Raw genomic sequence first — 26,657 nt, forward strand, 5'->3', positions numbered from 1 at the left:
GACATCCCCACACAATCCCCTGCCTCTAAACTCCTTAACCTCACCTCTTCACTTGGTCTCTCCCAGTGGACCTCCTCACCCTCCCATGTGAATGGGAGCTCACTGGATCTGGTCTTCACTCACCGCTGTGATATTTCTGATTTTTCCAACTCCCCATTTCCCCTCTCTGACCACCACCTGCTCTCCTTTAACCTATCTCTCTCGACTTCCCCATCTCTACCTCCTAAGGCTACCATCACTAAGCGTAACATTGAAGCTATTGACACCACATTCCTTTCCTCCCTGTTTGACTCACTTCTCTCTCCTATTCTCTCTCTCTCATGCCCTGAACAAGCCACTTCCACATACAATGCTTCCCTTACTTCTGCTCTTGACTCTGTTGCTCCACCAACCACTATTCACCCTCGCAAATTAACACCTCAACCTTGGCACACCAAATGCACCAGATATCTGCAAAAATGCTCACGTACTGCTGAGCGACACTGGAGGAAATCACGCTCTAAGGCAGACTTCCTCCATTTCAAACTTATGCTCTCATCCTTCAGTGCTGCCCTTTCTCTTGCTAAACAGTCATACTTCAAGAACCTCATCTCCTCCCAGTCTTCCAACCCCCGGCGCCTCTTTGCCACTCTCAACTCACTCCTCTGCCCACCTCCACCTCATCTCCCTTCCTCACTCTCTGCTCTTGACTTTGCCACTTACTTCACATCCAAAATTGACTCCATACGTCAGGACATCACATCACACCAGACCATCAGTAACCAGCCTTCTCCCATCCCTTACTAACCCTCCCCATCCCTCGCACCAACTCTGTCATCTTTCTCCCATGCATCTGGAGAGGAAGTCATGGCCCTCATTCGTTCCTGTCCCCTCACCACCTCTCCACTTGACCCTATCCCCTCCCGCCTCCTCTGCTACCTCTCTTCTTCTGCTTGTTCCCATCTTTCCCACCTTCTCAATCTCTCCCTCTCATCGGCCACTGTCCCCTCTGCCTTCAAGCACGCACTCATCTCTCCTATTCTTAAAAAACCTACCTTTGATCCAAACACTCTCTCCAACTACCGACCCATCTCTCTCCTCCCTTTTGCCTCCAAACTCCTTGAGCGTATTGTCTACAACCGCCTTACTTCCTTTCTTTCCTCACACTCACTGCTTGACCCATTCCACTCTGGCTTCCGTCCTCTCCACTCCACTGAAACTGCCCTTACAAAAGTATGCAATGACCTCCATGCTGCTAAATCTAAGGGACACTACTCTCTACTTATTCTACTTGATCTCTCTGCTGCTTTTGACACTGTGGACCATCCTCTCCTACTGCAAATCCTTCACTCCATTGGTCTGCGTGACACTGCCCTCTCTTGGTTGTCGTCCTACCTTTCTGACCGTTCATTCTCTGTCTCCTCTCATGACTCCACCTCCCCCTCACTTCCACTAACTGTAGGGGTACCCCAAGGTTCTGTCCTTGGTCCTCTTCTCTTCTCTCTCTATACGTCCTCACTAGGTAAGCTCATTAGTTCTTTTGGTTTCCAATATCATCTCTATGCTGATGACACTCAAATCTAGCTATCCTCTCCAGACCTCTCCCCTGCTCTCCTCACTCGTATCTACAACTGTCTCTCTGCTATCTCTTCCTGGATGTCCCAGCGCTTTCTTAAACTTAACATGTCTAAGACCGAGCTGATCATCTTCCCTCCCTCCCGCATAACCTCACCTCCTACAATCTCATTATCTATTGATGGCACTACTATCTCCTCTACCCCCCAAGTGCGCTGTCTTGGAGTAATCCTTGACTTCTCCCTCTCCTTCAAACCACACATTCAGCACCTCTCACAAACCTGCCGTTTTCATCTAAAAAATATTTCCAGGATCAGACCCTTTCTGACCCAGGATGCTACTAAGACTCTTATTTACTCACTGGTCATCTCCAGACTGGACTACTGTAATCTCCTCCTGACTGGCATTCCTGACAAATACCTCTCTCCACTCCAATCTATCCTCAATGCTGCTGCCCGGCTCATTTTCCTCACCAAACGCACTACGTCCACCTCTCCTCTCTTACTAGACCTTCACTGGCTCCCCTTCCCTTTCAGAATCCATTTCAAGCTTCTCACACTTGCTTACAAAGCCCTCACCCACTCCTCTCCCATCTACATCTCTGATCTTATCTCGCTTTACACTCCCACCCGTCCTCTTCGCTCTGCTAATGCTCGCCGACTCTCCTGCCTACGGATTACTTCCTCCCACTCCTACCTCCAAGATTTTTCACGTGCTGCACCACTTCTCTGGAATTCCCTACCTCTCCCCCTCAGACTCTCCACCTCTCTACAAAACTTCAAATGGGCTCTCAAGACCCACTTCTTCACCAAACCCAGCCAAATCTCATCCTAAACCTCTGTTCCATGCTCTCTATGTACCCCATCTGTCTCAGCCCTGTCTGTCTACCCCTCCCCTTTAGAATGTAAGCTCTCACGAGCAGGGCCCTCTTCCCTCATGTGCTTACCCTTTTCTTACTTTAATAATCTTCAACTGCACCAAATCCAGCAGTCTTCTGCCACCTGATACTTATTCCAGTGTCATCTGCTGATGTAGCTATGTTTATTTACCCTGTACTTGTCCTATATTGTCGTCAACTGTAAGTTGCTGTTTTCCTGTTTGATTATTTGTTTATGTACTCTGTAATTGGGCGCTGCGGAACCCTTGTGGCGCCATATAAATAAAGGATAATAATAATAATAATCTACAAGAGATAAATTGTATTATTAAGCTTGGTGGATCTTTCCACACATTTCACCAATGCTCCCAACATTCCTGCTAAAGGGGCGTACACAAGTAGCGATGTGTGCTTAAATTCTAAGAAATCTGACTAGATTGCTTAGAAATTAAGCACACATCGGTCCATGTGTAGGGGTGCCAGCGACAGCGATGCACAGCCCCGCGTGGCGCTATTGCTAACTCTAGATTAGCATGCATGCAGGCCAAATCTAGTCAGATCGCTCACTTCACCGCTGGGTGAAGTGAGCATTTTTTTTCTCCCCTCGCTCAGCATACATCGCGCTGTGTGCTGCACGTCCTGAGATGTGTGCTGAGCGATCTGTGCTAGACCGCTCAGCACACATCTGTACGTGTGTACCCCCCTAACACACGCTTAATGGCAGTACACACGGGGAGATGTGCACTGTGAATGTTTACATGGTGTGTTCAATAAAAACATGAGAACATACTGTATAATTGTTTGTGTGGTATTAGTTTCAGCAGACTGTGTTTGTCTATTGTTGTGACTTAGATGAAGATCAGAACACATTTTATTTACCAATTTATGCACAAATCCAGGAAATTCCAAAGGGTTCACATACTTTTTCTTGCAACTGTATCTCTAGCCAAAACTGAAATTAGCCTATAAGGAGGGAAAAAAACCCTGCAGACATTAACAATATACTAACAACAAATGAAGCGGGTGAATCAGCACTCATGTAACAGGATCCCAGCACTTACACTGCCTGCTGTGTACAGCTACATCATGTAAGCTTCAGGTTTCCACAGCTAACAACACAGAATAATATTTTTTAGTATAAATGTCTGTGTGATGTCATAAATCAAAAATAATGTGTCTGTCAAACAATTTCTCTTCCTGCAAAAACAGCAATTACGTACAACCCATTTTTAATATATACAGAATGATTAATGTATAACAAACACACTGATATTTATTTACATGCATTTTCAATACAGTTTGAATACCTCTTATTATAATAATAATAACGCCTCTTATTGCATGAATAACAGCTCGGGATGTATCCTAGAATTTTAAAACAGATAGGTGTGAAAGGCAGAAATGAAACCAATGTAAATTATGAATGCACTTTTCATGCTAATTAGCACATGGAAATCTCATTTACAACAGAATAGCAGGAGTCAGCAGATGTCACTACAAAACGCATATTGCAGAGATTGTAGTAATTGATTGCTTGGTGCCTCCTGTGCTGGATTATCAGATTTATGTGTCTGGATCTTAAAATGGACCTAATCTAATCATTTTAAAATGAAAATGTATAATATTACAATTAAGCCTGATAGATCTATGATTCAAGGGCAAATCACTCCACAATATTCTGAGAGATCTCCTATAGTCTCTGGGCCCTCTACATCCTTACTTCTGTGTTTTGATTATGTCAGTTCTGGGAAATAAAAAAGATTTTCTATTGGTGTTTATCACAGTGATATAAAAAAATGTTTTTCACCCCAATTTTCAGCTCTCCAGTGACACTGGGTGACAGCAGTAAGATTACACTTCCAACATCACTGCCCGGTCCTGCTCCTGTCCTTGGGTTCTGGCATATGCACTGCATGGAATTCCCTGACATCTGCTGATTAAATAAAGGAGAAAATAGAAAAGAAAAATGAGCACAAAATAGAAAACAAAATATTTTCATTTATCTACTTCAGGGAAAAATGCTTTATCTTAGTAATAACTTTCCCTGTCCTGACACCTGGTATCACCATGCTTCGTAGATAGGAAGAATTATCATTGGAGGGCAGCTGTAATGGCTACTGCTGGTGAGATACAGCGACAGCCACCACCAGTGGTAAAACAGTAACAAATAGCCACCAGAGGTAAAACAGTAACAAATAGCCACCAGAGGTAAAACAGTAACAAATAGGAATAAATCTCAGGGGAAAACAGTCATTTTTGCTGGAAATAGGACTTCTCCAGTTTTAATTAATATAGCAATCAGTGGCGTAAGTTCGTCACAGTTGCCCGGAGGCAAGATAAATATTGGTGCCCCCCCTATATTTAGATAAATATATGTATGTGTGCGTGCGTGCGTGCGTGCGTGCGTGTGTGCGTGTGTGTGTGGAGGGTTCTGAAAAAAAAATGCATATATACATTTATTTGTCTTTTATTTAAATCACACATTTCTTAGCAGTCATACCCAGTATTAGAACCCATGACCTGTTACACTGAAAGCAGACACTTTACCGATGGAGCAATTTGCTCCTGTAGAGGAAACATGAGAATTCTAACTATATGAAGTTACGTGTAATTGTCAGAGAAGTAACTTCATATAGTTAGAATTCTCATATTTCCTATACAGGAGCAAATAGCTTCATCAGTAAGGTGAGTGATTCCAGTGTAATAGGTTGTGGTTTCTAATCCTCGGTATGACACTTGTAAAATGTGTATCTACAGTATAATAAAAAAGGGTGTGATTTGTAAGGTGCAGGGACCATTGGGGAAGTCTGCCACTGAATGGATAGGGGCAGCTACTGTATCAATTAACTTAATTCAATGGAGTCACCGAATGGGAGGAGAGGTGCCCCCCTTCAGAGCAGGAGCCTGGCGGCAGATGACTCCGTTGCCTCCCAGAGTTACGCCTCTGATAGCAATACACATACATATACCGTGACCACACTTCTGCTTTTCATCTACAAGCTACCTGAACACTACCCCTTCTGTATTTGGTGATACCCATTGTACTGTTATGGTTTGTGGCTGAGACTCTCACTCCTGAGTCCCAACACAAAACACCCTCAGTTGCCAAACGTATGCCACAGACGACCAAGTGGGTTAAGGGGGGGTACTCACGGAGCGATATTCTAAGCAATCTGACTAGATTGCTTAGAATTTGAGCATTATCGCTCCGTGTGTACCCCCTACAGCGATAGCGATGCGCAGCCCCGCGCATCACTATCGCTGGTGCTAGATTGGCCTGTCGTGCAGGTCAATCTAGCGGGTCGCTCACTTCACCCGCTGGGTGAAAAGAGCACCCCCCCCCCCCGTCTCCCCCCGCACGCTCAGAACACATTGCGCTGTGCTGAGCGGCGGGAGAGATGTGTGCTGAGCGGTTCGCTCAGCACACATCTCTCCGGCATCGGCCCGTCCATATGGGCCTTTACTTTTAGGCCCATACACATTACACGATGGCGCTCTGTGAGCGACATCGTCTAATGTTTCCCCCTCCCTGGCCGGCCGGTCGGCGGCCGGTTGTACACACTGAGCGATATGACCGCTCATATCGCTTAGTGACGTCACGCCTCCGCCAGCCCTGCATGAAGGTCGTGGACGACAGTCCACAGGTACATAAGTACAAATGAATTATTAAAGACAATAAAACCTCAGTGTAATTCCAGGTTGTACATAACAATTAATTGTAGCACTGGCTACAGGGGCGGAACTGTGGGAGGCAGTGGAGTCGGCTGCCGCCGGGCTCCTGGCCACAAGGGGGCGCATCTCCTCCACTGTCTCCCGCAGCCTGAGGACTGCGCTGCTATTGCAGATGGAGGAGCTGTGTCAATGACACGGAAGCTGCCTCTTGTAGAGAGAGATGGCACTGGCTGCAGCTAGGGGGAGCTCCAGAGCACAGCTCCTCCCGGGCCCTTAGTAAGCCAGCCGAGGGAAGCTCAGAACTCTCTGCTCCTCCATGCTCTGGATGATAGCCAAAGGTAGGCACTGTGTGGGGGGTGGGGGAGAGGTGTATTTGAGGGGAAGTACTGTGTTTTGTGTGTGCTTGTTTTTAAGTGAGGTGTGTGTGTTTTTAAGGAAAGTTGTACATTCAAGTAAAAGAGGCATGTGTGTGTGTGATGTGTGTGAGAGGCATGTATGTGTATGTAAGTGGGAGGCATGTGTATGTAAGTGAGAGGCATGTGTGTGTGTATGTGTGTGAGAGGCATGTGTATGTAAGTGGGAGGCATGTGTATGTAAGTGAGAGGCATGTGTGTGTGTGTGAGAGGCATGTGTATGTAAGTGGGAGGCATGTGTATGTAAGTGAGAGGCATGTGTGTGTGTGTGAGAGGCATGTGTATGTAAGGGGCCCTACACACTCGGCGATGCGCCGCCGAGGTGCCCGACGGCCGACGAGCGACCCAGCGGCGGGGGGGCAGTGACGGGGGGAGTGAAGTTTCTTCACTCCCCCCGTCACCCGGCTCCGTAGACTTGCAGGCAAATATGGACGATCTCGTCCATATTGGCCGGCATGCACAGCCGACATGGCCCCAGCGATGAACGAGCGCGGGGTCGCGCATCGTTCATCGCTGGGGACTCCACACTGCACGATATGAACGATATCTCGTTCATTAATGAACAAGATCGTTCATATCGTGCAGTGAAATCGCTATGTGTGTAGGGCCTATAAGTGAGAGGCATGTGTATGTAAGTGAGAGGCATGTGTATATGAGAGGCACGTGTATGTGAGAGGTGTGTGTAAGTGAGAGGCACGTGTGTGAGAGGTGTGTGTAAGTGAGAGGTGTATGTAAGTGAGAGGCGTGTGTGTTTAAGTGAGACGTGTGTTTAAGTGAATGAGGCGTTTGTCTTTTTTTTAATATATATCTAGTGTTCACGCTAGGTGTCTGCCCCTTTTTTAGACAGCTGAATCCCGCCCTGCCCGTTTTTGTGCGCCCTGCCGCCCCGCCGTTTGCTGCCTGCCGGACCCCGCCACGTCGCCGGATCCAGCCGTGCGCCGCCGGACCCGGTACGTACATGAGAGTCCCCCTGGGCTAAATTAACCTTGTAAGTATTTTGCAGCTGTAAACATTAATCTCAGTGCTTTCTACCTGGTGCAGTGTGCCTCAGTGCTCTCTACCTGGTGCAGTGTGCCTCAGTGCTCTACCTGGTGCAGTGTGCCTCAGTGCTCCCTACCTGGTGCAGTGTGCCATTAGTGCTCCCTACCTGGTGCAGTGTGCCATTAGTGCTCCCTACCTGGTGCAGTGTGCCTGAGTGCTCCCTACCTGGTGCAGTGTGCCTGAGTGCTCCCTACCTGGTGCAGTGTGCCTGAGTGCTCCCTACCTGGTGCAGTGTGCCTGAGTGCTCCCTACCTGGTGCAGTGTGCCTCAGTGCTCTCTACCTGGTGCAGTGTGCCTCAGTGCTCTCTACCTGGTGCAGTGTGCCTCAGTGCTCTCTACCTGGTGCAGTGTGCCTCAGTGCTCTCTACCTGGTGCAGTGTGCCTCAGTGCTCTCTACCTGGTGCAGTGTGCCTCAGTGCTCTCTACCTGGTGCAGTGTGCCTCAGTGCTCTCTACCTGGTGCAGTGTGCCTCAGTGCTCTCTACCTGGTGCAGTGTTCCTCAGTGCTCTCTACCTGACGCAATGTGTATAATGTGCTCTATCTGGCGCAATGTGTATAATGTGCTCTATCTGGCGCAATGTGTATAATGTGCTCTATCTGGCGCAATGTGTATAATGTGCTCTATCTGGCGCAATATGTATAACGTGCTCTAGCCTCTACCTGGCGCAGTGTGTATAGGAGGTTCTAACTGGTGCAATGTGTATTAGGGGCACTACCGTGTGGTGTAATGTGAATTGACACTATTATGTGGCCACGCCCCTTCCCCACGAAACAACGCCCCTAGATGTTTTGCCCATAGGAATGGGAGCACCAAGCATTATAGTATGTACCTAAGTTTGCCCATTTAACTTAAAAATTTACCCTCACGAATGAAAAATGTGCCCTCCCCGTGATCAGCACCCTGCCCTAAAAAAAAATACTACAGTGAACACTAATTATATTGGCACACCGCTGCGCCAAAGCATCTCCATGGAGACCTGGTGGGTGAGGGAGCACTGTAGGTGTACTATAATGGTATGCTGGTGTCTGTTTTATTGTAATGACTGACTTGGAGTGCGTCCACTTTCTATGTGTATCTATATTACTATTGGGAAAGGTACCTGAGCACCCTTCTACTGTTCACCCTGGGTGCGGGATAGCTACATATGGTATGTGTGTGTATGTGTAGGGGGGCACCAAAATGTATCATGCCTCCGGGCGACTGGGACGAACTTACGCCACTGACTGGCTATTCTTCATTACAGAAATAAGTGACAAATACAGAAAGCACATATTGTAAATCGCCATAAATGCTAAAAACTAGAGTGCATGCTGTATGTGGTGTACAGTATATAACATGCTGAGTGGTCTATTTACTAAGCCTTGGATGGAGATAAAGTGGACGGAGATAAAGTACCAGCCAATCAGCTGCTGTCATTTTTCAGACAGCCAGGGACATGACAGTTAGAAGCTGATTGCCTGGTACTTTATCTCCGTCCAATTTATCTCCATCCAAGACTTTAGTAAATATTGGTATACAATGCAAATAGAATATTGCAGTGCCTCACACCATGTACAAGCTATCATCATTACACACACACACACTCACTCACTGAGTGAAGTCAGTGGATGTATCGGATGTGAGAGTCACCTGTCCTCTCCCACGATGCCGCACAGTGACCAGCAGGTGGCAGTACATACCCTCCCGGTACGTGTTATATTATGATCATGGTGCTGGGAGTGCGGCAGCCTGTATTCACTCATACCCGGCTGCTGCTGCTGCTGCTGCTGCAGAGTATCGCTTCCTGGCCGGCAGATGCTCCTCCCTGAGTCGTGCAAAGCTCCTTTGGGAGTGGCTACAGGAAGCGATATTTAAAACAAGCTAGTACAGTAGTGTTATTCCATGTGAGAGTGCAGGCGGGTGGGCGGTGCGGACTGTGCTGGCTACAGAGCGTGGATGATGGCTGGCTGGGCACGTACTGAGCAGGAGAGAGCCGGGTAGGAACCCTGCCACCTCCTTGTAGGGATAACAAGCTGCCGCACTCCAGGGCTGCCGGGAACCAGCAGCAACTCCTCAGGCAGGTAAGCCGTCCTGCCCGGGGCACACACTCAGCACCTCTCCGTGCCGGACAGATCCCTGGCTGCGCTGTGCGTGCGGAGTTTGCACCAGACGTACTTGCCTGCAGTTGCGGGGTGCTCTTGGAGTATGCGGGGACAGAACAAAGGATCATGTCGGGATCACATAGCGTGGGGCCGGGGGACAGGGAAGCTCCCTGCTGCCCGCAGAGACAAGGATGTGCAGACTGGGGGTATAGGTAACTGCGCCTACCCGCAATCTCCCCATGTCGCATGTAAAGTAATGTCCGTGTATTATAGAGCGGTGCTGCTCTCTGGAATGTCAGACTGGGGGATAAGGGGGCACTGAGGGTCCGACTCCTGCCTGTGTGCACATAGAGCCAGGGACTGGTGAGCCTTCCCTCTGCCCCGTACAGCGCCGGCTCCTCTGCCCTGCAGCACTCACTGTCCGGGTCCTGTTGCGGGACTGCTGCCCAGGACACTAGGCATGTACAGCTCTGTCCCATTTATAGGACGGATATTTCCCAGCAAAAACTTTGACTTAGTTGCTATATAATACTCAGCATGAGACAAAAGTGATACAGGGGAGGGTAACTAATCACCGGCATATTACATAGTGTCAGCACTGGTACATGTATCTCTGTACATTGTGGGTTGAGGTGTGATGCAATCAGACAGATCGGCAGTGTACTGTACTGTACTGTACTGTACTGTGTAGTGTACTGTAGTGTGTACTGTACTGTACTGTGTACTGTACTGTATGTGCTGCTTTATCACGTTCTGGCTGGTAACATAATGTGTACTCAGTAATGCAGTGTACACATACTGTAGATAGAAGCACAATACATTATTATCTCATCACATATTTAAGGGCTTTGCGACTCTTGTTTCATGGCTTTGTCTACGTTAAATGGAATAATTTTCTTTTGTCATAAACAGCAGATTGCTTGTATTATTATTTATTGCAGTGTAGTCCTGGCAGTGGGAAATACTTCTTGCAGAACATGAAATCTGTAGATGGTCAGAAAGCGTCTTTTGTTCTATTCAATAGACGTGGAGTGTGCACATGGGAATGTATTTTAATGAACTCTCGTGTTTTATTCTCTCTTCCTTGATGCAATTCCCAGAAGTCCTAGTGTACAAAACAACCAGAATTACCTGATATATTTATTTTTTAGATCATTATTTAGTAATGTTTGATTGCCTGTCTGTGTAGCTCTAGTGTGCCTAGGGAGGACCTTTATCTTTTGGCACCTGAAGATTTCTACAATATTTACAACATATTTCTAAGATGAAATATGTTGTAAATATTGTAGAAATCTTCAGGTGAAAAAATAAGTTGGTAGACTATTTCCTGTATCTAACCACTCCTCAAGTATGTCCTCTCTTTATCGTTACCTGTTTACCTATAAACAGTGCAGAATGCCTTTAAAGGGCAGTTGCATTTAAATGTATGCATTCTGGAAGTGATAGGTATTATATTCTGTTACCAGCCAGTTTATGTTCTCTGATCTGTCCATAGTGTGCTATAAGTTTAGTCTGGTGTGCTTAGACAAAGTCTACTCTTTCAGCCACATCTCACATGTCTTCAGAGAATCACAGAATTGAATCATATTCTTAATAAAACTTCCCATAGATTATAAAATGTGGTAGACCAGCTTGATCGTTTTTGGACCAGTTTAGCCCGATATTGTGCCATATGTGACCGGAAAGAATCACTCTGCACAATTGGAACCCAATGCAAAATTGCATTGGGATTCCATTTACTGCAGTACGGTGTATCAACTGTCACTTTGTTAAGTGACAATGCACTTTGGGTACGGTTAAATCGTAAAGGATGGCACAGAATCTGGTAGTATTGAGAGTAAAAAACTATATGGATTCAGAGACAATCCACATCCATAGATTTTATCTAGCATTACATTATCTGAAATAACAATACTTTGTATAGGCCATATTACAAATACTGAAAAGGTAGCGCTCAATAAAAGTGGGTTTTGTAAAATCAATGGCAGAATTATTCTTTTCCTTAATTAACATGCTAATGAAAAGACTGTGATCAATAGAAATAATCAGTTTTTGCAAAACAAAAATTAAATTATTTAACACCTATATAATGCAACTGAAATGTGCTCTCCTTTTTACGTTTATATAGTTTTTATTTATTTGAAAGCTCATTTTTCACATTTGACCCTTACATAGTAGACTATTTATCTTGGAACTTGTTCATTGTTTCAGACCTAAACTTTGAGAATTGCTAAGAATCTTGACCTAAAGTTGTGTTCAGCAGGATGATGTGTGATGTTGGGTGTGTATGCCACCTCAAGGCTGTGTAAGGCTCCCAGTTGGCAGAGAAGAAATGGACATGTGAATGTGTCAGACTGGGTGTGTACTAGAGCACAAGATTGTGAGTGAGACAGGGTGTGTACACGTGACCTTAAGGCTGCCTTTGCTAGGCTTGTTTGTGATACATTATGAACTTTTTTTTTCTGTGTTCCACTGTAGTGTAAATAAAAGGTAAGACGTGTGCAAAGATCTGACGTAGTTATGAGCTCAAAGTATTTATGACTAAATACCAAGAGTCTAACCACTGTTATGTGTGCTGGATAACGATAAGGTATGTGTAGAATAGGGGAAGGCTGTTTATCTGAACACTGGTAGTTGCTTGAACCAGAGAGAATCCTTAAGATTGTACTGAAAAAAAAATATACGAAATTTGGATATTTGAAACAACAATTTAATGTAGTTCTTTCTATCCCTCTTTATGCAGGCCAAATTGGAGTCTATGGTGAGCATTATGGAAGATTCCTTGCAGCTAATGGATGCAGAAATTGATGATGACTGTTCATTAAAGGGTCCAGAGATGACAAGTAGGTCATTCTCCAGGCATTCTGATAAGATTCCTCCAGTGAAGCCTTGTTTTAAAAAGAAGCAGACCCAGAAAATTTTAGACGCTGAAACCCTTCATGCTCTTAGGCCAATATTTACTAGTTTTTTGGGATCTGGGACTCTGAATGGAATATTTGTGTCAAATGATCAATCTGGGAATAGTAGTAATTTATGTGAACCCCTTGCAAAAAAGACTCTAGGCATAGACCAACATTGTCCTTCGAACAGTGTCCTGATATCCGGGAATCCAAGTCTTAGGCCGGTGTCTGAGCACACGGCTGCTGTTCACACAGTACAAGACCTAGATGAAGACCAGTCAAGTGTAATAGAGAGCACAGAACCAACCTTTTCATCAGAAAGCACTAATGGAGCTCTTCCTAACACTGCCAGTGGCTCGTTCCAGGATCCTCTTTTACAAACAAACTCTAGTGATTCTACCAGCCCGATCTGCTTGGACAAGATTTTAGAAAGTTACTCATCTGGGTTATTCCAGGACACCAGCTGTCTGGACCAATACAATGTGAGCCAAAACAATAATCCAAATCCTGGGATATTTGAGGACAAAACTGAGGAAGCCTCTCTACTTCTTGTGTTTGAACTTTTGAACCAGCTGCAATATCACGTCCACCAGAAGGATGGGATTGACATTTGTGTGGAGTTCTTACAAGGGTTATGTTTTTATGGTAAAGATTGCCAAAAACATCACACAGTATTGCCGTATCACTGGCAGGTTAGGAGGAGCGCTACTGGCCTTTGGCAAAGTGTAAATGACGATTCACAGGAGCATCTAGAAAGACTGTACTGTAGCCCAGATAGTGATCGGATCAAAATGCGATATCAGTAAGTATATAATTCATTCATTTTAGTATCTCAGACCTGTTCTGTCTGCTGTTGCTCTGGCTTATTAATATCCTAGATTGTTTGCTTGCCCTGAAAGTTATGACAAGGTAGCAAAGACTTTTCTTTTATTTTTTTATTTATGTATTTCCCCCAACTGAAGCCATGTGAGTATGAGCAGCATGAGAAGAAATGATGAGAATGTGAATGTGCTAACCCCTCAGGTGCTTTGTAACCTGTGAGCAATGTTCAACTTTCCCTACTCATGAAAATACATTTTACACAAGATTTGAAGTGGGATGTTGTTGACTACTCGGGGGGTAAATGAAATCATGGCCCATGAGCTGCACAGGATGTTGGGCTTCTGTAATCCCTGGGGATGTGTGCAGCCTGATATCGCTACTGCATATCCATGTGCATTTATTTACCCCCTTTGTGGGAAATCCAGTTGCAGATGAAGGGTGTAAGTTTATTTATTTATTAACAGTTTCTTATATAGCGCAGCATATTCCGTTGCGCTTTACAATTAGAACAACAGTAATAGAACAAAACTGGGTAAAAATAGACAGACATAGAGGTAGGAAGGCCCTGCTCGCAAGCTTACAATTGCTGTTGCAGCGGTATTGAAATGGCATCAAACAGCACTGCACCTCGCACCCTGCTCCTACTGAATTTGCACAGTTTTTCACACAGCCCTATGGGACTGAGAACGAATTGTGCGAGTCCGAGGTGCCGTAAAGTGTGTCTGTTGCTACACTAACTTGCGGACGTGAGAACTTCACCTGCGATTGCATTCCCCCCTTAGATTGTTTTAAAATGTTTTATGTTTTTTGTTCAATTGGCATAGCTTTAGAATGTAAGCTCTCATGAGCATGTCCCTCAACCCTCATGTGCTTATCCTTCTCTTACTTAAACCATCTTCGACGGCACCAAATCCCGTGGTTTTCTGCCACCCTGATACTTATGTTAGTGTCATCTGCTGATGTAGCTATATTTATTTACTCTGTGATTGTCCAATATTCTCTTCAACTGTAAGTCACTGTTTTCCTGTTTTGATTATTTTGTTTATGTACTCTGTAATTGGGCGCTGCGTATCTCTTGTGGCGCCACTTAAATAAAGGATAATAATAATAGCTATTGTTGGGACTTGCTGACTTTTAAAAAAATCAGCTTGACTGCAAAGAAAACTGGTGTGTACTCGTAGTGTTTATTGTAGAGTGCTGAGTGCTGTAGTATTTCCTATTTGGAATCATTTTAAAAATGGTCTTTCAAGATATAGTCTCTCTTCACTCATCAGATCTCAGCGGATTCGGTATGATATGCCGATGGACGGGATGCCGGCGGTCAGAATACGACAGCGGTATCCCGTCCATCAGAATCCCGACAGCCCCCCAGAAAGTACCATAACCCTCCGGTGTGGGTACCTAACCCCTCTTCTAATGCCTAAACCTAACCCACCCCCCGCGGCAGGACGTGAGCACGTTCAACTAAAAGAACGTTGGGGATTCCAGGCGTTGGTATTTTGACGCCGGGATCCCGATCTACATCGGGATTTTGATGCCGGCATTATGCCGTTGGTCAGGATTCCGGAGTCTGTATTTTGACCGCCGGGATCCCGTCTGGATTCGTTGTAGCTACATCCCATCTCATAGTTAGTCATTTAAAATGCTTCATTTTCATGTTCATAAAACAACTAACAAGTCTTTCAACTAAGGGTGGGTACACATCAGGCCCGTGGGCAATCGGGTCGATTGTCAAGGCAATTTCCCTTTGCCCCGGACCAACCCTGATTGCCCGTACACACTAGGACCAGACCAACCTTGATTGTCCTTACACACTAGCCCAATGTCCTTCATTACAGTGCACCAGGTCGCATGTGACATCCTCCGGTTAGCCATGCAGCATGGCCGACCAGAAGATGTCGCTAGCGACCCACAGGAGTGCGCAGTTGGGCATACACATCAGACAATATGCACGTTTTGTCATTCCGATACTGCAAATGGTGCTGATATTGTTTTGATGTGTACACAGCTTAATTAAAGGCCTAATTCAGCGTTGATCACAAAAGCAAAATCTCTAATGGCCAAAACCATGTGCACTGGATGTGGGGTAGATGTAACGTGCAGAGAGTTAGATTTGGGTGGGGTGTGTTCAAACTGAAATCTAAATTGCAGTGTAAAAATAAAGCAGCCAGTATTTACCCTGCATAGAAAAAAAAAATAACCCACCCAAATCTAACTCTCTCTGTACATGTTATATCTGCCACACCTGCAGTGCACATGGGGGGTAATTCTGAGTTGATCGCAGCAGGATCTTTGTTAGCAGTTGGGCAAAACCATGGAGGTCATTCCGAGTTGTTCGCTCGCAAGGCGATTTTAGCAGAGTTGCTCACGCTAAGCCGCCGCCTACTGGGAGTGAATCTTAGCATCTTAAAATTGCGAACGACGTATTCGCAAAATTGCGATTACACACCTCGTAGCAGTTTCTGAGTAGCTTCAGACTTACTCGGCATCTGCGATCAGTTCAGTGCTTGTCGTTCCTGGTTTGACGTCACAAACACACCCAGCGTTCACCCAGACACTCCCCCGTTTCTCCAGCCACTCCTGCGTTTTTTCCGGAAACGGTAGCGTTTTTTCCCACACGCCCATAAAACGGCCTGTTTCCGCCCAGAAACACCCATTTCCTGTCAATCACACTACGATCGCCTGAGCGAAGAAAAAGCCGTGAGTAAAAATCCTACCTTCATAGCAAATTTACTTGGCGCAGTCGCAGTGCGGACATTGCGCATGCGCACTAAGCGGAAAAACGCTGCGATGCGAAGAAATTTTCCGAGCGAACGACTCGGAATGACCTCCCATGAGCACTGCAGGTGGGGAAGATGTAACATGTGCAGAGAGAGTTAGATTTGGGTGGGGTGTGTTCAATCTGCAATCTAATTTGCAGTGTAAAAATAAAGCAGCCAGTATTTACCCTGCACAGAAACAAAATAACCCACCCAAATCTAACTCTTTCTGCACATGTTATATCTGCCCCCCCCTGCAGTGCACATGGTTTTGCCCAATTGCTATCAAAAATCCTGCTGCGATCAACTTGGAATTACCCCCTTGGTTCTGCCCTTTAGAGAAATATTTTGCTTTTGCGATCAAACTTGAATTTGGGCCGAAGTACTTTGATTTGTGTAATTGGCCTTACAGGTCATACTTATTACATACATATTTTGAGATTAATAGAACATGCAGTGTTTTTCTATTCCCGTGTGTCTGGAGACACCCTTGTTTGCGTTTTAAGAAGTGGATTAAATGGGAAGAAGTTAAAATACCACTAGTCGGGATCCCAGAGGTCACAATGCCGACTAACGATTAAATGCTGCGGCCAGAATACCGGCGCCACAGCCTATTCTCCCTCTGTGCCTTTCTAGTGCTCGCCCCGCTGCCGGCATTACAGCGGACGATCCTCCGCTATCGGGATCATGACAACCGGGAACCCAGTCCGCCAACGTTTCATACTGATCCCGATTAAACTGGTCCATGTTACAATGTTGAGCCCATCATAAACTAGTAAGCACTGTAGAAGTTTCAGCAGACCATTTAATTTTAGGTTTCAGTTGATAAAATCAGTGAGTAATTAGTTCACAAATGTCAGTGTGAGTTCTTTAGTCAGAGGGATCAATAAAGTTTGTTCGTGGTCGCAGCAACCTGTTACTCAGAATTTCAAGGCAGTAGATGTGGCCACAGATATTTCAGTATTAAGCTGTTCTAAGGAGCTCCCAAACAAGCCACAGGTTGCACATGGCTTGCATGGTTACCACGCTATTTGGCCAGGTCTCAATCTCCTGTGGTCAGACTGGCTCAGCAGTTCTATCAATGCAAATAAAACCAGGAAGGGCCTGTTCGGCGCTTCACATGATCCAGAGAGGCCAAGCAGGAGCCAGCTTCACTAGTAACCACTGGCTATCAGTTGTTTGTTCTTTTTTAGTTTTAAACACTGTTTCCTTGGCATTGCAAGCATGTAATGCCCAGTTCTCCATAACACTATTCATTGTTCTGTGTTCTCTTATATACAGAGAGCCTTCATAATACTCCCGCTGGTTTATTCTGGCCTCATTGATTTTTATTTTATAGAAGATGCCTAAGAACATGAACTGAGACCTTATTTTTATAGGTGGCAGGAATTTATGGTCTTCACAGTAATGTTTTTGTAACATTGACTAAAGACATGGATAACAGAAAGTACAGAGCAACCTGTCCAATAAATGTTCCCTTATAATGAATGACATTTACTAATTTGATGTCAAGGCACAATAACTAACCTACAGCTGCTTATCAGTGACTTGCTTACATTAGTCCGATGCACGTGATCAATCAGTTACTGACTGGCTGTTGCCCCTTAGACCCTATGGCTATGACCTGTGTATGTTATTTTACTAATATAGGCAAGTTTTCTCTACAATACATTTGTTCCCCTGTATTTCTTTTTTTGCTTATATTAGGCTTCTCTGACCTAAGTGTGCGTGGACACTTGTTCTCCTGCTATGATGCTTCATTTTTTTTCTTCCTTTTTTCATTCCTTTCATTAACTATCCCATCTTGCCAAAAGTTTTCTTTCACTAGTCTTTGTAGAAGCAGACGCCCCAACTGACTTATCAGTTGGTGAACTCTAGAACCTTTAGTGTAAGGGGAGAATTCCGTTCCCAGCAAAGTGCGCTGTCTATACACACGTCCCTAAACCCAATATCGCTAATTTCCTAGTGCACCTCTACAGATTGAGAGAAAAAATTGTCAATAGCAACAAAGTGCCAGCGTGCCAACCACCCCTGCAGCATGCAACCAGCGCTTTTGCAGACATTGGCGAAAATCGAATCCTCCCCAAGCCCCCCCCCCCCAAGAGTGCACATTGTTGCCTATCTGATTAAAACCTTCACATTACCTGAGCTTTAATATGTATTGGTGGTGTGGGAGCCTGTTGCTAAAATGATGGCTATAAGACTGAACCAGTTAAAATGTGTTAAGAAGCTGAGCTAAAAGCAGTTTATTACCTTCAATCAAGGTCTTAACTGTTGGCGAGGTGCTTATTCCCAATGGAAGGAATGCACATGTGCACACTGTGACCTCAGAACATGTCAGCGTGCCAGATCTGAGGTCTTTCTATGACTTTTATTTATGTTCTTTCATTCTTAATGAACCTCGAGAATACAGTGATGCAGATTATCTCAACAAAGCAACTTTCAGTAAGAGAGAAATAGTCGCTATGCTTATGCATTAGTCCAACATGTTCATGGATCTGTTGTCCTATGATTTTTACCAATAAGTTGATAGAACAGAAAAGCAAGGTCATTTGTCACGAACATTTTCAGTTTTGCTTTGGTGTTATTGCTGTACAAATCTTTGTTCCTGCTGTGTTTGTGTTTACTGCAGTCTCCTCACACTTCTTCTACACCAGGCTTAGTAACGGATCTAAATGTTTTATGTTGTTGCCCCTGGAGAAACAACAATTTGTGTACACAGCTATTACCCAAGCGCTGTTCATTTGCAGCAATTGCACACATTTTCCAAGCTAATTTGTTTTGGCTCAGTTTGGTTTTCTGAGTCCGCTTAGGTAGTCCTCGAGATGAGATAATGTGCCGAGTTTGTAGTACGGCATAACAAGTGTAATTGGGGGCTGAATCTGTACTTTATTGTTTAAGAGGTAACATCCACTCCCTAAATACCATTTTTGGGGTGGTAAAATACTTGGGTTGCTAATGAAGTTCTAATCCATATGTGAACGAGCACTGTGGACTATGTTGGAGTTTTATGTTTAATTAATTTGAAGTTCTCCAGGACTTGGCAACACAAATGACAAAGCAGCAGTGTACTGGGAATGTCAAAGGGGTTTTAAATACATGCTTTGAGCAGTCTGGGTACTATCAGCTGCATGTTTTCCCATTTCCATATGAAATAAAACTAATTGGTTTCTACTCCAGCGATCCAAGAAGCTGTGAGTCTTTTGAAGTGCGGTCCTGGAGATTCTGTAATCACAAATGCATTCACTATTTGTTTAATTGAATATACTGTTTAAAGTATTGGGAGCATCTGTCACCTGTAAGTCAGAGCAACGCATTCTTGCTTTAAAAACAGCGATTCTTTAACCCCTTCCTTCTTTCCACTTCCAAAAGGATGTATGCTTCATTTATTTGTCAGCACAGCTGGTATAATGCTTAGTATTACTTTCTCACTGTAGATTTTACTTAGATTTTACTCCCACCGTGGTCCTTACTGTGTGGAGTTTGTATATACATCTACCCATGCTTCTGTGGGTTTCTTCTGCGCCGATTTCCTGTCACACTCCAAAAATATACTGATAGCTTAATTGGCTCCCAACAAAATAAATTATCCCTACTATGTACATGTGGTTGGGAACATATGGGGAGATTTATCAAACGTGGAGAGAGATAAAGTACCAACTAATCCGCTCCTAACTGTGATTTTGCAAACATACACACAGCCTGTAACATGACAGGTAGGAGCTGATTGGCTAGTCCTTTATTCTCTCCACTTGATCACTCTCTAAGGCTTATTATATCTCCCCCATAGTCTGTATTATGACAGAAGCTGATTGGTTATTTATCTCTTGCCACTTATCTCTTTCCAAGCATTTATAAATCTCCTCCATAGATTGTTAGCTGCACTGGGGCAGAGAATTAGGTGAATGGCTAAATATCCTCTGTAAAGCGCTTCTGAATATGCTCTAAATAAATAACTGGTGCTTTTTGTTGACGGCGTAGCAGTTTTTTCCTATGTATTTCAAGGAAGCTGCTCATTCATGAACTAGTGCTTGACTTCCTGAGTCCATTTACACATACTGCTTACAAACAGATCTTTTTCTCATATACCTCAGTATTTGTCTGTCGTTTTTGCCCATTGTCCGCAAGTTGCAGGTTTTTTATTCTGTGTGGGTGACTGTGCAGGAGGAATCTGCTGTGAGACATCTCAGCTGTGTGAAATATTTGAGCTGTATTGTCACATTTGACCTGCGCCGCTGTATGTATAATTCCATGCACAGCAAAATAAGGACTGCTTTTGTGGTGTGTTTACTGAGGGTGGTACAGGATAACATTCCGACATTTGTGCTATCAGCACACTTTATGAGCATGTACAAAGCGGTTTAATCATTCATTCCACCAGATTACTTAAGATGAGAGCTATCAGGCCGATGACACATTATCTTTAATGGAGTTACACGAGCAAAACCCTCCTTATTTTCTCTCCACGTATAATAAGGATACTGAAAAAAGCTGGAGTGGCTTGTGCATACATGGGAGTTACCTGAGCTCTTTCAATTTCCTATAACATAGGAAAATGTATTCCTCTCCGATGGAGTAAACCCTATATTTAGTGTAGTTTCTCTGACAGGTTTTCGAAACCAATACTTCTTCCTGTACTTATGAACACAAACAGCCTCTGCATTAATATTATGAAGGCTGCATTTGCTGGGGACAAGGTGCCCTTGCCTGCTATTATTGCAGGGATCAAAACAACTTGATCATTCTGGGGTAATGAATGGGCAGACGGGACACAGGAGCAGTTCCGTTCACCTGACCCAGTGTTGCTACTGGTAAATATGGTCATTCTCATGTGTCATTCTGGTGACAGGATATTTATCTCCTTCTGCTCTGTGTCTTGCTGTTGACTTACTGAATCTTGTTGCCATGGAATGTAATATTGGGGCCTTAGGATTACTTATCATTCTCAGGATCGCTGTAACCATCTAGAGCATTCTCTTCTCCGAGAACAAAGTGTATGCAGAATTTATAGTCCCATAAATATATGTGAGCATTCTGTGATGCTGCATTGTTCTCGGCAAGTGTTCTCTGCTTTTACTAGCGGTGGATCTCCTCATAGGGGAATGTAGCCCTAATAATGTCTCCTATGCACCTATGAGAAGATCCCCAAAGTATGCAAAGGTAGTGATAAAGTAGAACTGACAGGTGTGTGAAAATGTATGTTTTACATAGCACCTTATGCCCTGTGTATGCTCTAAGAACCTGCCCCCTTCCACTGTACTCTGTCTGGGAAACCGCTGAATATATCAATATACAGGTACACCACCGATTTTCCGGCAACCGATGATCCGGAACCTCTTTTAATCCGGACAATTTTGATTTGTCCGGATTAAAGGGGGTTAGGGACATCCTTCAATCCGGGAAAATTTCTGCGCATGGACGTAACACGCAATACGCGCAAGTGTCAGTGGGTACAGCTTCCACGGACACTGCAGGTGACACAGCAAGCATCAGTGGGGCTGTTATGGCGTCCAAGGTCACAGCAAGTACCGCACATGGGCGGAACACACAGCCTGAGCCTGATAGCTGTTTTGCTTATAAACAGTTTTGCATACACTACTGTGTTTATTCATTCATTAATATTATACTGTAGCATATATTTTACTATTTATTGCTTTAGAAATGTTCTGAAGGTGCAAAATTAGTTTCCACCGTTAATCCGGCAAAATCGATAATCCGGCACGGCACTGGAACCGAGGATGCCGGAAAATCGGTGGTGTACCTGTATATTGGTTAATGCCATATGACTGCTTCGCTTCTGCTGTAATGTTTTATTTCCCAGATGATCAATATCTACTGGAGTTTTGCATTTCTGAGACATAAGATGTGTGGCATGAGGAAAAGCTGACTGGAAGCAAGTTTGATGCCATCTTTGAAGCTGTCATGTGTCATCTGCAATATATAGTGCACATATTGCGCTTCCTCACAGGTAGACGCCATTATTTCAGCACATGAACAGAACTGTGCAAGCACAGCGCAACAGTCTCCTCATCACTGCTGTCGTAAAACATGAAACGTTAAAGAGCTCAGCTACTACAAACCTAAATATTTCTATTTTGATATAAAAATATATGTTTACCAAATCTGACAATTTTCTACCTTTCACAGTGTGATTGTAGTATGGTTTACGCTTGTTTCTAATTGCGCAAACCTAACTAAAGCTAGATAATGGATTTTGAAAATATGCATTTTATGCAAAGAATTTAAATCATAGGTGAAACTTTTCTTGGACACTACCATCGATCAGACAAGCCACTTAGCATTTAACATGTGGCCAATAGTGCCTGATGATTTCTAAAAAAAGGCGTTTGATACTTAGGAAATCAGATTCAAAGGATGAACTGGAGAATATTCGACCATCTGGTGAAATGTGCTGTGTATCTTAGTATCACAATTCTTTGATGGTAACTTCACTAATGAGATATATCCCTGATGAAGTCTCGGCAAGAGACGAAACGCGTTGGTTATCTGTCTTTTGTGATGCGACCTCCAAGCTGCACTATTAGAAGGAGGAGATCTTGTAATCATATGTTTATGGACACTGAAGTTGCTTTTTAGAATTGTTAATAAATATATGTATGGGAACCTACTGATTGCTTCTGCATTTTACGAAATGTTACACTATTTACAGTATGAGCAGTTGATGTGATCAAATTTGGGATGTTACAGTTACCCTTAGGCACCAGTTACACTATCGTTATATGTTTTTCATCTCTCATTCTTCCTAACAGGGAATTTAGTGAAACAAGGCAGCCTTCTTATATGCTAACAAGTATCCCACTTTTTACAATACAATTAGTGCAATAAGGGAGGTTCTGTTTTATTTATATACTGTGTATGTATGTATGTATGTATGTATGTATGTATGTATGTATGTGTGTATATATATATATATATATATATGTGTATATATATATATATATATATATGTGTGTGTGTATATATATATATATATATATATATATATATATATATATATAATATTGTATGAGAAATCCCTTTCCAGAGGGCAATTTGATGCAGTCTCCTAGGTCATGGGAGAGTGATTGCCCAACAGACTGTTCCCCGTTCACAGATAAGAGGCTGCTGGTTTCTAGGAGGAAGGGCTGTGTAATGGAAACTAAAAACTGATTATTCTAATGCGTTTAGAACCCATATCTCCGGTGCCAAGCACTTCATCTGCAGATGGCTCGGACTGCTGCTGACCTGCATTTTACATAAGAGACTTATTCTATGTAGGTTACATCTCTAATCAAGTGCTATATGTTGATGCACTCATTTATCTTACAATGTACCAAGCCACATGTTCACAATGCACAGCTGATTATGTGCGTATTTGTGTGCAGTTACTTTAATTGATGACTTCTCCTTGGCCCACTTAGCAGTTACACAAAGGATTGCTTGCAAAGGATAATCTTGGTTAATGGATTTCACTTTGCTTATCTGAAAGTCTTTATCAGCAACCCAGGATGTACAGAGCACAAAGCAAATCCACGTGACCTGAACTGTTCACTACAACGCAAGCTTTTATGTTGTGATGTTCCTGTAAGGTAAAAGGACCTGCATATAACAGAAGCATTTGTCTTTTCCAACAGTGCATACTACTTACAATGGACGTGTCCGGGCGCCACAGTGTATGCATTCAATGTCACAGACCAATGTTAGTCTTACAGCCGTTCCTAAGCAGTTCATTTCGGGGCTTTTTACACTCTATTAAGTACATTACTGTAATTTCTTGATTGGATTGTCTCCGTTGAGATAATGGAGCCCACATAAGCCAGTTACACTGCAGAATATAGTATAGAGATGTATCAGACCACTGTGAATCACTCACATTTCATCAAAAACAGAACGGCGTGGGAAAGCTTTAGGATATGATATCTTAATATACCATATTATAGTTGCCCTAAGCCTGAATATTCTTAACAATTGTTTAGTATTTTTTTATATTAGTATTTTATACAGAATTACGCTTGTTCAGCAATCCTCAGTTATCCGACTCCGAACTGCTGTGGTGATGTTTTGCACAGGAAATACTGAGAGTAATGAACATTTGTCTTTGTAATGGAAATACTCTAGCTTGATTGTTTGTTATACAGTGTTGCGTGTAAACATCGCTGATAACAGCAGTTTGGTTGATTACGGTCAGTGACTCATTATGCGGGAATGACAAATGGACAAGGTGTTAAGCACCTTTTGCTATCATATTCTGGTTGAATCAAGCTATTGGGGCATCAGGAAAATGTTGGCCTGCACCATGCTGTGCTCCCTATCCTTTCCTAGGATGTTCTCATAGCTCTTGTTAACCACAATATTTACTTCTGAAGTACCAGGACTGCACACTGCCATAGTTCTTTGAAAGCAGTCATGCAGCACAGTGAGCACAGCGCAAACATTCTGCATATAGTTGTCCAAAATATAGGTTTTGGGTTTTTTTTTGCAGTTTCCAGAATGGATTTTAAAAACAGCCTCTGCGAACGAAGGGGCCGATTCAGACCTGATCGCAGCAGCAAAATCTTTCTCTAATGGGCAAAACCATGGGGGTCATTCAGACCCAATTGCACGCTGCAGTTTTTTGCAGACGTGCGATCGGGTCTGAACTGTGCATACGGGCTGCAATGCACAGATGCGTCGCTGGCCGGCAACGGCCGGCGCCTGGCAGCGACGAAAACACAGAAGAAAGCGTTTGCAGCGGCGAACGCAACAAGATTGACAGGAAGGGCCGTCCGGGGGGGTCAACTCACCGTTTTCTGGGAGTGTCGAGGAAAACGCAGGCGTGGCCGGCCGTTTCCAGGGAGGGATCCTGACGTCAGCTCCTGGCCGGATCATCGCAGCGGTTGAGCTGTGCAGAGACTGCACAAACTTTTTGTTTGGGCAGCTCTCTGCACAAGCGTTTGCAGCCCTGCACAGTGAATCCCCCCTCCCCTGTAGGCAGCGATTACCTGGTCGCAGCAGTGCAAAATATAGCCTGCGTGTGACCAGGTCTGAATTACCCCCCTTGTGCACTGCAGGTGGGGCAGATATAACACGTGCAGAGAGAGTTAGATTTGGGTAGGTTATATTGTTTCTGTGCAGGGTAAATACTGGCTGCTTTATTTTTACACTGCAATTTAGATTTCAGTTTGAACACACCCCACCCAAATCTAACTCTCTCTGCACATGTTATATCTGCCCCACCTGCTATCCACATGGTTTTGCCCATTAGAGAGAAATGTTGGTGCTGCGATCAGGTCTGAATTAGGCCCAATGCACATAACAGAATCACTAAAACAATATATGAAATGCATTTATCACTTTATTTCCTGATTGATTTAAATATTAGGGATTATTTTCTTATGAAGTACTGAAGTTTTTATGAAGAAGTATGGCTGATTCCTTTGTACCAGTGTGCTGTTTAGGCAGAATGGCACCAGCAGCTACTGTAGTGTTCTTATTTTATATGGTTCATATAAAACAGCCTTACGGTGTCTGTGACGCATGGAGAGGATTGTATGGGCAGATCGTAGCTGAGGTCACGTGCATCTAGCACAGTTTTATTTAACAAGTCCCACTATGGCTATGGGCCTGAGTCAGGTAGACACTGCAGATCAGCGATAATATGCTACTGACGCAGCTGCACAGATTATTACAGAGACACCCATTAGCGGCGTCTCTGATCTGCTGCTTGCGTACAAAGGCGCAACATCTGTTGTACATGGGTCACCCCATCAGGCCAGACCTCTGAACAACTCTGTGGTCTGTTGCATGTAAGCCTCCGGAGACTTCTACGCAGTTACAGGCTCAGACACACACCCAAAACAGTTGCGGCACACCTGGGTTTGACACTTCCTCCTCCCCTTCATTGCCTTCTAAATCATTCAAAGACTGTCAATCTATTTGCACACAGATTCGCATTGCGCCCGCCATCGCCTGACTGTATGTGCTGTACAACACTAAACACTCCACTACATCGGCATTGAGAATGCTTTGGGGGTAATTCAATTGTTTTTTGGGTGCCCATTATTTCGGCTCGCCCCCTCCTGAGTTTCAGGCGTCTTACAAACGGTCCTGGAGTAATCCCTTATTCCTATCAATATTTGTCTGTATTGAATAAAGTATACTTCTGTTCTACACAATAGCTGGAATATCGCGTTTATTGGCCATGATTTCTTTTTCCCTGAGTTTTGTGATTTCAGAGGAAATTCTTCTTCTGTTCTCCCTTGCGTTGAACTATCCATCTTCTGTGAAATTCCACACTAGACCTTTACAAATGATACAACGTAAACGTTTTGCACAGGATTAAGTGATCCATCCAAAACCTGTTAACTTTTTTTTTTCTTTTTCTTTTTTTAGTTCTGTGTCTTTTTAAATTAACAATGTATTGTGGAAATGCATGCACCAGACTGGAAGGGCATGCTGTTACTTGTTGTTCCTCAAGTACTAGGCGAGTTGCCTAACGTTAGTCTGAAGTGCTCAAAATACATCACCATTATAGTATAATATTCCAGAAGGCCAGTTA

General features: G+C 43.9%; 1 protein-coding gene across 1 annotated transcript in view; it reads left to right on the forward strand.

Annotated features, from left to right (window-relative positions):
* Positions 1 to 9,391: 9,391 nt before the first annotated feature.
* TIPARP (TCDD inducible poly(ADP-ribose) polymerase) overlaps positions 9,392 to 26,657 on the forward strand; it is a 40,905-nt gene continuing 23,639 nt past the window's right edge. Inside the window, exons 1-2 of the mRNA XM_063916121.1 lie at positions 9,392 to 9,618; positions 12,383 to 13,341. Coding sequence (XP_063772191.1) covers positions 12,398 to 13,341 — 944 coding nt within the window. The 5' untranslated portion in view covers positions 9,392 to 9,618; positions 12,383 to 12,397. The remainder of the gene's footprint in view (positions 9,619 to 12,382; positions 13,342 to 26,657) is intronic.

This window comes from Pseudophryne corroboree, chromosome 4 (genome assembly GCF_028390025.1).
Source record: "Pseudophryne corroboree isolate aPseCor3 chromosome 4, aPseCor3.hap2, whole genome shotgun sequence".
NCBI lineage: Eukaryota > Metazoa > Chordata > Amphibia > Anura > Myobatrachidae > Pseudophryne > Pseudophryne corroboree.